The 17,600-nt window shown below is 43.7% G+C and overlaps 1 protein-coding gene across 2 annotated transcripts in view; it reads right to left on the minus strand.

Moving 5' to 3' along the window:
- LOC147904704 (uncharacterized) overlaps positions 1-16,065 on the minus strand; it is a 78,386-nt gene extending 62,321 nt beyond the window's left edge. For both annotated transcript variants that reach the window (XR_015542414.1, XM_087387993.1), the window contains exons 1-2: positions 15,776-16,065; positions 13,920-14,046 (exon numbers count right to left, since the gene is read on the minus strand). Coding sequence is in view for 1 of the 2 variants with exons in the window: in XM_087387993.1 (XP_087244119.1) it covers positions 13,920-13,937 (18 nt within the window). In the remaining variant the exon portion in view is untranslated. The remainder of the gene's footprint in view (positions 1-13,919; positions 14,047-15,775) is intronic.
- Between the last annotated feature and the right edge of the window lie 1,535 nt (positions 16,066-17,600).

A 17,600-nucleotide genomic window follows, 5' to 3' on the forward strand; every position in this document is an offset into this window, starting at 1 on the left:
GCTCTCAAATCTCTCTCTCTCCAAACACTCACAAAGATGTCTTAATATCAAGCTGATGTATCTGCCAATGAAAGTGGGCAGAAAAGGCAATAACAACGCGAATAGTAGTGATCCTAGAAGTGGGAGTAGAAGTCTCCTCAAAGGCAATGCCATGCTATATCCCTTAGCAACAAGACGGGCTTTGTAACAATCCATTGAACCATCAGCTTTCCGTTTGATTTTGTAAACCCACTTAGTTCCAATGGCATTCTTGCCATGAGGCAAATCACACAACTCCCAAGTGTTATTCTAATGGATAGAATCCAATTCAGCTTGCATGGCCTTCTTCCAACAATCATTCTGAAAGGCATCTTGATGACATAAGGGCTCTTCATTGCATGATGTAGCAACCAAAGCATAAGCAACAAAACTAGCATGCTCTTTCCGGACAGCTGCTCTAGTACAGGCTGGCAGAGGAGTATCTTGTTTGCTGTCTTTTAATGTGTCAAGTAGCCAACGGGATACCTTTTTGGGCTCTTGAATTTCTGCTCTTTCTTGGTCAAGAGCTCTATGTAAATGATCCTTATCAATGAGAGGCATATCAAGCTGAATTTCTGGCTGCACATGTGGCTGCAAATGACCAACAAATGGAGGAGGTACAACCTCAGATGGAACATCATCCCGAGCATCGAATGGAAACAAAGGCATCAAGCTGTCAAATATGTCAAGGGCATCAACAACGGGCTGTTTTTGACAGTCCAGCAAAGGTATAGTGCAAGATTCATCAAACACAACATCCCGACTAACAAAACACTTGCCCGTCCCAGCTTATAGCCCTTGCTCTCTGAACTATACCCAAAAAAAATGAACTTGTCAGCTTTATCATCCAACTTAGTGTGTTTCTGTGAAGGCACATGAGCATAAGCTAAGCATCCAAAAGTCCTGAGGTGGGAAATGTGAGTATGATCGCATCCAACCACAACTTATTAGGCAAATGTTTGCCTTTCAACATGCATCTAGCCATTTCCATCACTAGTCTATTCTTCCGCTCAACCATGGGATTCTGTTGAGGAGTATAAGGCACCGTGCATCGATGATTGATGCCACGGAAAGCCAAAAAAACAACAAACTCCTTCAACATGTATTCACCCCCCCTGTCTCTATTAAGGTGAGCAATGTGCAGCCCACTCTCATTTTCAACCAAGGCAATAAAGTGCTTGAAGCATGAAGAAACTTCAGACTTGGATTTCAATGCGAAAATCCAAGTGTACCTAGTGAAATCATCAATAAAAGTAACAAAATAGTAGAACCCCCTAAGAGCTGCAACCCTCATGGGTCCACAAACATCACTATGAACCAGATAAAGCTTGCGTGAAGCACCAACTCTCCCATCCTTGGGAAATGAAGCACGGTGCATCTTACCAAGCAAGCATGGTTCACAAACATGTTTGGTAGGCATATGCATTTTGGGAAGATCCACAACCATATCCTCCTTATATAACTTCACCGAGGCTCCAAATTGAGGTGTCCAAACCTCTCATGCCACAAATGAGTATCTGCCATGGTAGAATCAAGAGCAAAGGCATGTGCATCAGCAAGTGCAGCATCATCATCCAAACATCTGTTGAAACCGGCCTCTAATCACTCAGAGGGCAGTGGAACTAAACCTTTAATCACTTCAGCACTTATTTACAGCTCACAAAGCATATATCACAACCATTAACCATTGCATGATCACCATTTGGCATTTACCCATTTGTTCACAAACAAAATCACTGAAAAAGGGATGGAGGCTAGAATGCCCCTGCTCAACAGACATAGACAAGTGCACCCGATTGACCCCAAACACCATGGCGCCCCTTTCGGTATTTCTTTATATTTCACAGTGAAATGATTACAAGTTGCATCTGGGAGACCTTCCCTGCAACTGAGCACGCCGCCCCAATTCACTAAGCCTTCACAAGGCTTTCAAGCATAGAACACCATCACATAAGTGCACTTAACCCATAGGCTCAACCCAAAGGCATTCTCTTTTCCGAGTGCAATTCCATTGGCTGTCCAGATGCAATCACACTGCACCCCAGCTGCACTCTCTTTGAGTGGTTTCTAGATGGCATTCACAAAGCTTTTCAAAGCTCCAAAATAAAATCAGCAAAGTACCCAACCAAAGAATGACTCATGTAGCTCTGCCTGGGCACCTGCGAGCCAAGAAAGAGGCGGCACACAAGGCCAACCAATAGCTTATGGCAAAAAGAAATTGCAGTAGTAGCAAAATCACAACTCACCAAGCCCTGAAAACTCGAACCAAGTCCTCAATCGCCAAGAGGACATAGTAGCCAATGCCCAATTGCATTCTCAGCCAAAGAGGAGTGCAAAGGCATGAAGAAAGAGCATTTACAAGAGCCGACCAGCAAGAATTCCACTGAAAAATGCGAAAAGAAGCACTTCTGTCGCGAAGAAGTGGGAGTTCTTGGGCTCAAAAGAAGCGTGCTTCAGAGAGGAATGCATTGAGAAGGTTTTGGAGAAGTTTCATCGCCGGAAAGTCCTCCGAAACTGAGAAAAACCAGTCAACCAGCGCGTCGGACCACTCGAAATTCAACAGAAAGCTGTAGCTTTGCAAGAGGAGAGGCCCAGGAGGCGGTCGAAAAAAAAAAAAAGGTCCAGAAAAAGCCACTTTTGCAAATTCGACCAGCAAAAGAAGTGCTCAGCTCTGCCCGTTCTACCAAACGCACGGAGGGAAAAGCATATCACTACGAAGGGGAGGCAGAGGGGAAGCCATCGGGCCAAACGGAAGTCGAGGAATCCAGACGGGTGAGGAGTTATGTAGAAAAACGGAATTCAGCTGAAGGAGGCTGAAAAACCAGTCCAAAATCTCAACAAAGGGAGAAGATGAGAGAGAAAACCACACATGTGAAGTTTAGAAGGCCCAGGAAGGTCCAGGAATGGCAAAGGAGCATGTAGAAGGCACTAGAGCCACCTGGAACTCTAGGGGGGCCACTGAAGGTACATGGCCCTCTAGGGGGCCCATTAAAAATGCCACGTCATCATTTTCCAGCAACCACTCTTTTAATTCCTTGGAATGCCTTTGGGCCTAGGGATTAATTACGCTTATGTGCTAGGCACCATGCCGCGTTTAATTACACATTATTAAGCCCACGCTTGGACTTTTAAAACCAAAGTTGTCACGGTCTTGTAGTACATTAAAGTACTTAGAATTTCACGCCCCCGTGACATACCCCTCTCTTGAAACAGCAAACCACAGTTTGCTGCCCCAAAACACAGGAGCGAGCATGAAATATAGCATAAAAGAGTAAACAAGAAAGCCGCACCTATAGTATACAGAGACAGTGAAAATATGGCTAGGAGAGGCATGCATCCATCCATATATACTGCTCAAAATCTATGTGATCCTCGGCGATCAATAGTCAAGATGCATCAATATCATGAAGTCTCACAGCAGAAATACTGTCAGCTCAGTATCTCGGATGAAACATACAGTGTCATCAAGCGACCTCATGAAATCACAGTGAGCCCGTCTGTACTGAGGGAGTGGAGGTGCTACCCCCCTCTCGAACATCAGGTAATGCTCCAGACGCTCGCTCTGCTGAACTACCTGTAGGAGCCCGGGCCGCAGTCGGCTCTAATTGGAAAGCATCAAGGTAAAGCTGCAATATCCCAGGTGAATCTGCCAGTTCACCTTCCTCCATCCATTTCGCATCAAGTGATGGGTAATTTTGAAATTTTACCAAGTAGCGACGGATAACTTTACCCTTGAGCTTTCTATCTCTGTGTGCCAGAATCTGCTCTGGGACCAGAAGTTCATCCTGTTCTTCCACTTCAGGCTGTACCTCATCAGGTACATCCTCGGGAATATCTCCATGATATTGCTTTAATAAGCTCACATGAAAGGCATTATGTATCTTCCAATGCGGAGGCAACTTCAGCCTGTAAGCTACCTCGTTTATCTTTTCAGAAACCTGGAAAGGACCATAGTAACGCATGTTCAACTTTGTGTACAACCTTTCCTTGCCTTTCTTATTTTTCAGCCTTGCCTTCTGAAAACGCAGCAAAACCCAATCACCTTCTGTGAATACCAATTCCCTGCGGTGCTTATCTGCTGCTCTTTTCTGCTTGTCTTGACTTCTTTGCAAGGCATATTTGATCTTCTTGTAAGCCTCTTCAAGGCTTTCCACAAAACGATCAGCTTCGAAGATTTTCTCTTTTGTATGCAAAATGGGAGGTATCTTCCTGGCACCTTCCACTATTTCAAAAGGTGCTTTACGTGTGGATGTGTGCACCGTATTATTGTAAGCATATTCCAGCAAAGGCAAATAATGCTCCCATTTGCTTTTCTGGTCTGAGACATAGCATTTAAACATATCCAAGATGGTAGAGTTTTCCTGCTCCGATTGTCCATCAGACTGAGGGTGAAAAGATGACGAAAAATTCAGCGTAGTGCCCATATTTTCAAACAGTCCTCTCCAAAAGAGGCTGGTCATCCTCGGATCTCTATCACTGATTATGGATTCAGGCATCCCATGATACTTGAAGACATGCTGCAAAAACAATTTGGCCATTTGATCTGCTGTAATTTTCTTTCTTACTGGCACAAAGTGGGCTTGTTTGCTAAACCTGCAAATTATTGTCCACAATCCATCATGTCCAGTAGGAGTACGTGGAAGATCAAACACAAAATCCATAGCTATGCTTTGCCATGGTCTATCCGGAATTAGCAAAGGGTGTAACAACCCAAGTGCCTTCTGCCTGTCAAACTTTACTTTCTGACAAACCATGCATGTTCTCACATATTCTTCCACATCTTTCCTCAAAGATGGCCAATAAAAGTATTGCTCCACTGCTGTAATTGTTGCTGTAATTCCCCTATGTCCTGCATATGGAGGAGCATGACTTTCCATTATGACTTTCTGTCGCATTTGATCAGTGACACAGAGTCGTCCATGCATCAAAATGAAACCCTCTTTCAACATATAGTGATCATGCCTTTGACCATCAAAAAGCTGTTCATAAATAGTTGAAAAATCAGCATCATTAACATACTCATCTTTCATCACATCTAACACATTGTTATAAGCAATGCTCACTGCTGAAACACTGGGTTTCTTGGAGACTGCTTCAGGCTGTGGTTTCCTGGAAAGTGCATCAGCCACGACATTTTTGTTACCCAGCACATGTACAATTTGAAAATGAAACATTGAGAGGAAGTTAGCCCATCTCATGTGCTTTTCAGATAATTTTCTCTACGTGAGAAAATATCTAAGTGACTGATGATCAGTTTGCACATAAAAATCAGCTCCAAGAAGGTAATGTTTCCATGTGGTCAAAGCATGTATCACTGCTAACATTTCCTTCTCGTATGTCTGCAAGTACAATTCAGCATCTTTGAGAACTCTACTCTCATATGCAACCACTCTGCCATCCTGCATCAAAGTGCCTCCTATGCTGTTCCCACATGCATCACAAGTTACAGCGAAGGGTTTTGCAAGATCTGGCAAGATAATAACGGGTTCAGAACACAATTTTTGCTTCAGCTCTTCAAAAGCTGCATTTTCCTTTGGTCCCCACCGAAACGGTACAGCTTTCTTTTGTAAAGCATGCAAGGGAGAAGCAATTTTTGCAAAGTACTTTATAAACCTCCAATAGTATGAACACAACCCAAGAAAGCTTCTGACTTCATGCAGATTTTTCAAAATTGGCCAACTCCTTATGGCCTCAACTTTTGCAGGATCCATCTTGACTCCATCCTTTGACACTATATGACCGAGAAAATGAATCTCATGCATAAAGAACTCACTTTTCTTGGTGTTTATTAATAGCTTGTGTCTTTTCAACTCTTGAAACACAATAGTGAGGTGTTTCCTGTGCTCCTGCTCATTTTTAGAGAACACAATGATGTCATCGAAGAAAGTGCCCACAAACTTTCTGTGTGCTCTGAAAATTCTGTCCATCATTCTATTGAAAGTGGCAGGTGCATTAGTCAAACCAAAAGGCATCACAAGGAACTCATATAAGCCAAATGGAGTGCGGAAGGCAGTCTTGTAGACATCTTCAGGCCGTATCCTTATCTGATGGTATCCACTTTTAAGGTCAATACGACTGAACATTGAGGAACCTTCCAACCGATCCAATTACATTGGAAATACAAGAAGCTGAAACTATAGGGATGGACTCCCCTTTCAACTTTACATCAAGTATATGATTTTTGCCTCTATGAGTTAAAGAAATCTTCTTGTTTCTCATCTGCACATCAGCCCCCACCCTGTACATCCAAGGCATCCCAAGCAAAGCATCACACTCTGGCAAAGGCATAATGTAGAAGTCCTCTGCATCCTGATATCCCTGGATATGCATCCTCAACTTGCCAATGATAGGAGTGACAGGTGTGTTGAGTTCAGGGTTGGCCATATCACACATGCCGGATGGCCCCATTTCCTCAGGCTCAATGCCAAGCCTTCCTGCCATATCAGGAGTTATGAAATTTGCCTTTGTCCCAGAATCAAAGAAAAACAAACAATTTTGATTTCTGATTTTTCCCCATGCTCTGCACATCTCAGTCTTTTTCATTTCCACTTCATCATGTGCATGTGGCAAACTCCCAATCACATCTGGAAGAAGTCCTGCAGAAGGTTTAGGCTTTTTGCCCTTCCGATCAGCCTGTTTATCACCATTCTTATCATCATCTGACCTGTCTCTTTTCTTGAATGGGCAATCATAAGAGCGGTGTCCCTCTCCTTTGCATATAAAACATTTGTTTTGCTCCATGAGTGACTTTTTCTCTTCATCAAATAACTTGGTACGGGGCTGTTTATTAGGCTGTCCACGCCTTTGACCAGCTTTGAATTGGGCTTTTCCTCCCTTTTGAAACGGTCGTTTGCCATAATTTTTATTTTCAAATTTGATGTCCTTATCCTGGTGTTTGGCAGCCCGTTTGTTGTCTTCTTTCTTGCTGTCCATAAAGCCCAAATTCTTCTCCTGCATCCATGCATATGCTGTCCTTGCATTCTCAATTAATTGAGTCATAGAACCCACCTTGGTTTTGATGCAATAATCACGTAGCTCACTAGGCAATCCACAACAGTACCTCTCTATTTGCTCTTTCAAAGAAACATGCCTGTAAGAGCTCAATGGCAGCAAAACATCCCAAAACCTCTGGGTGTAATCATCAAGATTCTTGCAAAGTTTGTATGACAAGTCATGCCAGTGTGAAAGTACTTCAACTTCAAAAGTTGGAGTAAGCCAAGTAGAAGAGAACACTTGCTTAAATTCCAGCCAAGTAGTAGGTGCATCTCCATGAAGCATAAGGTTGGTGTACCACTTAAGTGCATTGCCTTTCAAAAATGTGGCAACCTTCCTCATCTTGGATGCTTCTGTAAACAAACCCCCAAGAAATGCAGCATCAAACTGTTGAAGGAATGTGAGGGCTTTGTACCTGTCCTGTACTCCATTATATGTATCAAACTTGACATGAGAACCACCATCCTTAAATTCTTTATATACATTTGATATTGGCTGTCCCAAAGATGGCTGTATATTTGCAGCTTTCCCTTCACTAGGGAGAGCCATGCTTGGCTGAACATTAGGCATGGGAGCATATGCTGTGGCTTGCATGCCTGGCTGCATTCCCACATTGTCATACATGGCTTGTTTTCTATGCCCAATTGGCGGTGAAATCAACATAGCATCAAAGATAGAATCTGTACCAAAATATTCAGGTTGCTGCCTCAAATATGGCTAGGGTGGTTGAGCCACATTTATGAACTGCACATTATTATTTTGAGGAGTAGAAATACCCAAACCAAGGCCTTGTGCTGGCTGCTCATACTGTTGCACTGGATGTACTTTTTGTACCTCTTTCTCAAGTGCTCTTTTGGGCGATTCCTCTCTCTTGGAAGTCACTTTCTGAGTCATTTTTGATGGCTGTCCCTCATGGGAAACTGATGCATGAGTGTGCGGTCCGCCATGAGAAGCTGATGCATGTGTGTACTCACTTTTTCCGTGCTTGTGCTTTCTTGATTTCTTCTTCTTCTTGGCATTTGTTTGCACAATCTGAGCCAAATTTTGAGCCAGCTGAGTCAAAGCAGTCACTGCACTTGCAAGCTGTGCATTCAACATAGTAGCATCATCTGACTCACTGCTAGAACTAGTATCACCGTTGAGCTCAGTTGTAGCTTCATGTGTGGCCTGCTCAAAAGGCATTTGTTGTGCTTCCTGCAGCTGTACACTAGCTGGATCATTAAGGCTTTCCTGCCTTCTCCTTTGAGGAGTTGTGGAGCTCTCTTGCTCATGGGTACTCACCATGTTTATGGTTGTAATATTCAGCTGTCAAAAAGTGCAGCAAAGATATCCTTCCACCAAACTACCGAGGCCCACCTCTTGAGAAAGAGTGTGTGGTATCCCCGCAATGGAACCAATGAAACCGGCCTCTAATCACTCAGAGGGCAGTGGAACTAAACCTTTAATCACTTCAGCACTTATTTACAGCTCACAAAGCATATATCACAACCATTAACCATTGCATGATCACCATTTGGCATTTACCCATTTGTTCACAAACAAAATCACTGAAAAAGGGATGGAGGCTAGAATGCCCCTGCTCAACAGACATAGACAAGTGCACCCGATTGGCCCCAAACACCGTGGCGCCCCTTTCGGTATTTCTTTATATTTCACAGTGAAATGATTACAAGTTGCATCTGGGAGACCTTCCCTGCAACTGAGCACGCCTCCCCAATTCACTAAGCCTTCGCAAGGCTTTCAAGCATAGAACACCATCACATAAGTGCACTTAACCCATAGGCTCAACCCAAAGGCATTCTCTTTTCCGAGTACAATTCCATTGGCTGTCCAGATGCAATCACACTGCACCCCAGCTGCACTCTCTTTGAGTGGTTTCTAGATGGCATTCACAAAGCTTTTCAAAGCTCCAAAATAAAATCAGCAAAGTACCCAACCAAAGAATGACTCATGTAGCTCTACCTGGGCACCTGCGAGCCAAGAAAGAGGCGGCACACAAGGCCAACCAATAGCTTATGGCAAAAAGAAATTGCAGTAGCAAAATCACAACTCACCAAGCCCTGAAAACTCGAACCAAGTCCTCAATCGCCAAGAGGACATAGTAGCCAATGCCCAATTGCATTCTCAGCCAAAGAGGAGTGCAAAGGCATGAAGAAAGAGCATTTACAAGAGCCGACCAGCAAGAATTCCACTGAAAAATGCGAAAAGAAGCACTTCTGTCGCGAAGAAGTGGGAGTTCTTGGGCTCAAAAGAAGCGTGCTTCAGAGAGGAATGCATTGAGAAGGTTTTGGAGAAGTTTCATCGCCGGAAAGTCCTCCGAAACTGAGAAAAACCAGTCAACCAGCGCGTCGGACCACTCGAAATTCAACAGAAAGCTGTAGCTTTGCAAGAGGAGAGGCCCAGGAGGCGGTCGAAAAAAAAAAAAGGTCCAGAAAAAGCCACTTTTGCAAATTCGACCAGCAAAAGAAGTGCTCAGCTCTACCCGTTCTACCAAACGCACGGAGGGAAAAGCATATCACTACGAAGGGGAGGCAGAGGGGAAGCCATCGGGCCAAACGGAAGTCGAGGAATCCAAACGGGTGGAGTTATGAAGAAAAACGGAATTCAGCTGAAGGAGGCTGAAAAACCAGTCCAAAATCTCAACAAAGGGAGAAGATAAGAGAGAAAACCACACATGTGAAGTTTAGAAGGCCCAGGAAGGTCCAGGAATGGCAAAGGAGCATGTAGAAGGCACTAGAGCCACCTGGAACTCTAGGGGGGCCACTGAAGGTACATGGCCCTCTAGGGGGCCCATTAAAAATGCCACGTCATCATTTTCCAGCAACCACTCTTTTAATTCCTTGGAATGCCTTTGGGCCTAAGGATTAATTACGCTTATGTGCTAGGCACCATGCCGCGTTTAATTACACATTATTAAGCCCACGCTTGGACTTTTAAAACCAAAGTTGTCACGGTCTTGTAGTACATTAAAGTACTTAGAATTTCACGTCCCCGTGACATCTGTCATAAGCATCAAGTCTAAAAAGACCTCTAGACAATGTGCCAGTACCATGGTAGAGGCATGTGTAGCATCATACAATACACACCTAACACCATCAAAAAGAACCTGAAAGCCACATGTAGCAATGGCTGATAGAAATGAGGTTCTTACGAATGCCTGGAACATAAAGCACATGCTCTAGAGTAACAATACCACCAGAGCCAGAAGTAAGAGCAACTTGCCCAATAGAATCAGGGTTTTTCACGACAGAAGTGCTTGGAGAGGCTTCAAACACTCACGGGTGTGTAGAAACCAGCAAAACCAGCAGGAATGAGGGCTCAGGAGGCTCCCAAACAGCTTGGGAAAGCTGTCAATGGCTGAGGAAATGGATTCCCGACCTGCTCTGATACCACTGTTGGGTGTTGGAAGCAATGGAAGCACAAAGGAGAAAAACGAGATGCTGTAATAGATTGCTGCAAAACTGTAGTGAGGAGGCTCAAGGGAGAGCCAACATAACAAAACCCTAAAGCTAACTGCCCTAACTCGACTAAGTGTCCTAACTGACCTAGATGGTACATAAACTAACTATACCAATAGTCCTAACTGACTATAACTAGGCCTACAAGGCACATACCAAGGTATAAGTGGCATCTATGGATAGCCCATGAGATGGCCTACAATTTGAAATATTCTCCACAAATCGATTAGCAATCTGAGAAGCTCGATAGGTGGTCTTAGTAGGAAAATGGGTCACTTTAGTCATTCTATCTACAACGACAAAAATAATATTCCACCCTTTTGTTGTAGGAGGATCATGCCAAATCTTGACAAGGGTGGATGCAAGCCCAGTGTGCCACCCTCCACGAAACTATAGCACATTACTCAGATATTCTAGGCTAGGATGCTAGCAACCATCTCCCCAACACCATCCTTCGGAGAAAGAAAGATAGGAGACGCTTATTGACGTCTAATGAACACCATCCTTCAGAGAAAGAAAGAATGAAAGAACAGAGTTATTGATGTCTACTGGATTGAGACGTTGAATAGGGACCTCAACTTTCACATACGTTAGGAAAGCATGAGAGTACACACATGCCCGAGTACCTGACCCATCTGGGGTACTATCATTGTGGCATCTTGACATCAGGCTATTTCACATCCCCCACGAGTATATCCCATGAAGAGGAGCTGAGAATGTCAACAATAGATTTCTGATATGTTCCAGACATACCGAGAACCCTAATGAGACCCTAGTCAGGCCCATGCGGAATTTAGACTACTCATGGCTGCCAAGGATAAGATTTGACACGTCTGGAATCTTGGATCTGCCTCCAGTTCTTGCTCATCCATTTCTAGTTCTTTTCAGTTCATATTAAGTAGTTTTCGGGAGGTATGGTAGACGGTCCTAGTTTTCCCCAGGGGGGAGGTGTATTTCCATGATTAAATTTAGGATTTTTTTGCCAATATCTTCTTCTCTAAAGAGGAAGTCTATGATCTCCCAATGACAAGGCCCGTGATCGATGGGAGGCCTCATGAGTCTAGAATAGAGTCAGGTGACCTAATGTATGAAGAATGCAACGCATCTCTGACTCTATTCATGGCTGTGTAGCCGTGGACCATGGGTTTTTGAGTTCATCTTGGGATTGTGTTTCCCCTCAGTGTGTTTGCAAACGTGACTGTTCATCTAGCTATAAAGGCATTTCAGTGTAGCTCTGCCAGTCTCATCACCGTCTGTTTTCTCCCTCTTGTTGCATTTGTTTGCTTCTCGATGCAATATCGGCTCACATTTTGTTGGAAATGCTTCACTAGGTAACCAACTTCCTCTGCCCCATACCTTCCCCAAAGCCAAAATAAAAACCTTCAAGCAAGCTGAATGACCCATAAAGCTACTTGTCAAAATCAGAGGAAGCAAATGCAATTATAATAATCTCATCTATTACAACAAAAGAGTATAGAAACATAGAAACACTCAACGAGGATTTCCAAGGAGACAAGCTAGCCTGAAAAGAGCCTCTGCAGTTTCTATGAGACAACCATCGCACTTCCCCAAAACATGACATTAAACTAAAAGGGGGACAAATCTGTCAAAATGCAGCAGAATATGCGAACAGAAAGAGAGAGCAGATCTGCGGTTAGAGAGAGACAGCAGAATCGCGACTAGAGAGAGAGTGTTCTGTGCAAGTAATCACAGGAAAAACTCCGCTTAAATAGCTGAGAAAACCTCCAGGTACAAGATACAATACAAGGGGTGGTGGGCTGGTCGGTTAACTGGCCCCACCCCCTCTACACAGGCTGGCCATTTATTTCCCTTACCAACCCCAAATCAGCCCTTCGCCCAACTATTGACCCTGGCAAAACCCCCAACTGCCTGCAGAAAATGCAGTGAGAAAGGAGACAAATACTACACCACTCTCTGGGCGTGCACACCCACATAGAAGCCCTCACACCCTAATGCACAGACAGGGGATGACCAACTTTAACAAAATCTTCATTGTGAAATACGAGTTCAGGGACTGAGCAAAATCACAGTGCAAATTTTCAGACAACAGAGATCCTTGTACTTTTCTCCACATTAGCAGCACCATTGCCCAGTTTTACTCTCACAGGTTAGGCATGCTATAAACGCTCTGCCACTCAGCCAACGTGTCAAGTAGATGTGACTACATCCAACCCTTCCTGAGACCCCTTTTAACATAGCAAAGCAATCTTTTTCACACATACCTAGATGAATCCAGGAACATTCCCAAACTCATCCTCTAAAAACACAACATAGTGCAGTTTCAATCTCATGATAGTCACTCACAAGGTTGAAAACCATAAACTCCATCATGCATAGCAGGGACTAGCTACTATGACATCCCCACTGACGTCATCAGCGCCCAACAGTGGGTGTAGACCATAGTATAAAAATATGCTCTCACACATACAAATCCACACACCCACACATACTTGAGCATACATTTATACACAGTCTTTGTACTGAGTTTCTGTCGGCACTCCGGAGGTGAAGGGCAGACTCAGCCATGATGAAGGCTAGCACTAAAGGAGAAGGCTAATCAAAAGGTAGTCCAAAATCTCTTCATTCAAGCTACAACTGCTTGTAAAGTCTAAACATTTTCATTTTAGTCTCTCCCCAACGAGCATCTAAATCTAAATCTAGCTGATAGGGCAACGCACCATTTAAGATAGAAAGAATTATCACAATACCAGCAGGCCGCAACTTGGACGAAAACTTCACAAGGTGAAATTTGCATGTCCGCTAATACGGCAGAAGCATATACCTAGATGAATCCAGGAACATTCCCAAACTCATCCTCTAAAAACACAACATAGTGCAGTTTCAATCTCATGATAGTCACTCACAAGGTTGAAAACCATAAACTCCATCATGCATAGCAGGGACTAGCTACTATGACATCCCCACTGACGTCATCAGTGCCCAACAGTGGGTGTAGACCATAGTATAAAAATATGCTCTCACACATACAAATCCACACACCCACACATACTTGAGCATACATTTATACACAGTCTTCGTACTGAGTTTCTGTCGGCACTCCGGAGGTGAAGGGCAGACTCAGCCATGATGAAGGCTAGCACTAAAGGAGAAGGCTAATCAAAAGGTAGTCCAAAATCTCTTCATTCAAGCTACAACTGCTTGTGAAGTCTAAACATTTTCATTTTAGTCTCTCCCCAACGAGCATCTAAATCTAAATCTAGCCGATAGGGCAACGCACCATTTAAGATAGAAAGAATTATCACAATACCAGCAGGCCGCAACTTTTTCACACATGTCCATAGAATCTCCAGGGCAAGAAAGCCAGGTGTCACCTTATGCAGAGATTGAGCAATTCAGTCTTAAATCACTGCAATTTTTTGAGAACTTACTAATTGTAACTCAGCAAAGGGAAGGGAGTATGAATCATACCTGTTCTGCAGACAACATGGATCCCCTGGATATTATTTACATATAATGATGTGAAGAAAATTGTCTTCTGAAAAAGCTCCAATCCTCATTAGGTTTGAAGCACCAAGTTTCAACATGTGTTGTTATCCTGTCACATGTAGAAGAGCCACCCTATAAATTGCATGCTTAGGAAAAAGCGTGTACCTCATTGCATTAAATCCAAATGCTGAAACACCGTAACATGGAAATAAGCCAGTTTAAGACTTGCATAAATTGAATTAATAAAATTCAAATCCCACCTCCGCTATATTATTAAAAGAACCTGTTGTTAAAACAACTGCCAAGCCACCCTTATGGAAAACAAAATCCTTTTCTCAGTTGCTATAAATGCAAAAATGCAATGTGAGAGGATGTCAGGGCAGACAAATGTTTATTCATGTCCTGGCCGTACCCCTGAACCCAACCACATCAAGCTTCTTGAAAGCATAACGCTTCATGCGTTCAGTGGCATAGAACGGAGAATGCCTATCAATTCAAAGACCCTTCCACAAGTTACCTTTACAAACTTTCACACATTCGAAGAAAGGATGTCTATGAGCCATGAGATGGTGATGCCTCTAACCTAAGAAAATTCTATGATTTCGCAAGGAAGAGTCTCTCATGGGAAGTGTGCTTACAGGTTGTACACAAACAATGCATGGTAAGCTCAAGGAAAAACCATTTGAACTTGATCCGATGCTTTGGATCCCCAGTTCAGATATTTGTCATTGACAACATGTGAACAAAAAAATAAAGAATTTTCATTGAGCAGTACTTATAATCATACGCTTGAATGGGAATTTCTACTCACCAATTTTGAGAACTTCTCCACGGTGACTTAATTTTATTGATTTCATGTGGCAATAGCAGGAGTTCATAGATTTACATGGGCAGACCTAGGCTTAGAAGCATTGGATGCAGGAACACAGCAACAAATATATGCATAAAAGAAATAACAGCAGCAACAAATATATGCATAAAAGAAATAGAATGCATCAACAATCATTTGAAAACTTGATATCATTTCAAAGAATACAATCTTGATAAGAAACCTTGTCTAGCATCCCTTCATCACGTCAGTACCGCAAACACACATATAGGTCTCGTGCGCGAAGGTACATCTAACAATCCACGTGGACCAAATTGTTGAGCTCCTATTAATTATCCACCGCCTTTCTGAGCATTTCCCAAGACTAGTGGTGCCATTTTTACGACCAGGGGACTTGCAACCCTCGAGTGATTCTAGTGATTACCTCATAAGTAAGACTCTTTCACACCTCATGATGGTGGTTTCACAGAAGAAACAGAAAGATTTCCTACACTAAGCTTTGTTTGATCGTCAGGCTTGGTGGAACAATGGTTTGCTGAGACTGAGGACTATTTGCGACATTCAAACAAGCGCAGAGTAAGAGTAGAATTTGAATTAGCATACCTTTCTAGGGAAAACATGTAGCAGACCAAAAACCTACGTCGTCAGAAAGATAAGGTCGAACATGAAGAACTTGTCTGCCACAAGTAATCTTTAACCTATTATTAACTATTAACCATGGACAAAAGGGAGGACCCGTGGAGGCTTGGAGGCGCAGAACATGGCAAGTGTCATCTAATAGAGAGTTCTACCTTCAAGCTCAACAATCGGTTGCTCGAGAGAGAGAAACAGGGAGCGGGGAGAGAGAGAGAGAGAGAGTCGGGGTCTTGCCAAATTCATTCTACCTTCCAGTTCGAGAAAGGTTCACGCTCCAAAACGTATTGCCAACGTCAATCTGTGAACACCAGGAAAGAGAGGACGAGGAAAGCAAAGCATTGGAGGTGATGGTTGACGGGTTTGGAAATGATACCTGAAAATAGATTCTAGCCCAGCGTCAGTTTGCCAAGGCTGGAACGAGAGATGCAGGTGAAGTTGCAGACAAGCAGTTGTTCCACATTCCGAACTAAGAGAGCTAGGAAAAGGCGTCTATGGATGTTTCCTAAGAACAAATTGCCCCAAAAAGATAGGAGAGATAAGCATGTGCAATGCAACAGCACCGTACTTCGAGACGAACGAATTCAGTTTGGAACCAATTCTTCAAAGTATGGCCTATCACACTGTGTAGATAGGTGCAAAGGGCCCGAGAGCAAGTTCCATCAGCTGCAACGCGTAGGGAATCGGCTCGGGTGGAAACTTGGCATACCGGCAACCTACCGGAGGTTGGCACTCTATTGCCGGTTTTCGATTGGGATCGGCGACCAGTGCCAATTCTCGGCCGCGAGCAGATGTTGGGAGGCGGAGGTGTCCACGTGTTGGTCACAAGTTGGCGGAGGATTTGGTGTGATTGCGGATGGGGGCAGTGGCATGTTTGTGTGCGCGGCTTATGTGGCGCGACGACGAATGATGTGTTGTTTGACGTGGCAGGTATGTGCTTGTGTGGCGTGGTGTTTTTGGTGGTTTGTGCTTGTGTGTGGTAGTTGTGTGTGTGTGTGTGTGTGCGTGTGTGTGTGTGTGCGTGATTGTTGGACGCATGTTTGTTTTCTGTTGGGTGCATTTAGTGTGGCTGTTGGCTTGTGGTTGTGTGATGCATGTGTGTATGGTCATGTGATTGGTTGGGTACGTGTTGTTTGTGGGTTGGTTGTTTTTTGTGCTTGTTGATTTTGGTTTTGGGTCGTTAGATGTGTTTTAATCAAACGGTTGTGGGTTGTGCACATAGGTTTGTATTTGGAGCCATTGGATTAGTGTGGTTTGACGGTTGGATTTTTGTCTTCGTTTGTGTTTTTTGTTTCTCTTTGTTTGCTGAGGGAAGTTGATCATGCATGGCTTGCGGGAGGTGACACTAAAGGTTTCTCTATGGGGCTGGCAATGGCGAGTGTTGGGCATGGCGATTCCTTTGTCGAATCTTCTATTATTTATACGGGTTTCTATTGTGAGGTCAGTGGGTGTGTTGTTGTGGTTGTCTCTTCTGCGATGGATGGTGTTGAAGTGCCATCTTTTTGTTAGGGGTATCTACTGGAGGTTCTGATGATTTGGAGTCAGGTTTGTTGCTAGTTCGGGTGTTTCTTGTTTTGAGGTTGGCGGAGGTGGTTTGTGTGTTTCAGCTGCCGCGTCTTCTATTGTGTCTGTTCCCTTCTTGGTGATCAATGAGGAGGAGGAGTGCATTGTTAGTGAAGCTGGGTCTAACAAGAGTATTGCTAAGGATGAGTGGGTGAGGTGTCGATTTGTGGAGGTAGGTTAATGGGTTGGATGTGTCTGTCAGGTTAGAGAGTTTGGAATATAGGAAGCTGAATGATCTTCTGAAGCAGCTCTTTTTGCAAATGGTGAAGAGTGACGAGAGTCTTTATCTTCTGTAATCTTTGATGGGTATGTACCGGTGTTTTGGGCGGATGTTGAGGAGGGAACAAGAATGTGAGGGTTGCGGCTTCTAGGAAGATGGAAGTTCCTTTCGACATCGTGAAGAATCCTATGTTTAGGTCAAGTCAAGTGGCTGTTGTTACTACAATGGATCGCTCTGTGCAACGTGGTACGGTGGTGAGAAGGATGGTGGTTGTGTTGTCGGTGTGGGGGAGGAGCGTAAAATCTTGGAGAATATTGATTCCAACATGTATCATCCTCGTGGGGTTCAACGAAGGTTCACATATTATTGCTTGTCCAAATTCTTTATTTGCGAGAGGAAGGAATACACTCGGGCTTAA

Source organism: Dipteris shenzhenensis, chromosome 2 (assembly GCF_047967505.1).
Source record: "Dipteris shenzhenensis isolate YYH24624 ecotype China chromosome 2, Dip_SZ_1.0, whole genome shotgun sequence".
In the NCBI taxonomy this organism is placed as follows: Eukaryota; Viridiplantae; Streptophyta; class Polypodiopsida; order Gleicheniales; family Dipteridaceae; genus Dipteris; species Dipteris shenzhenensis.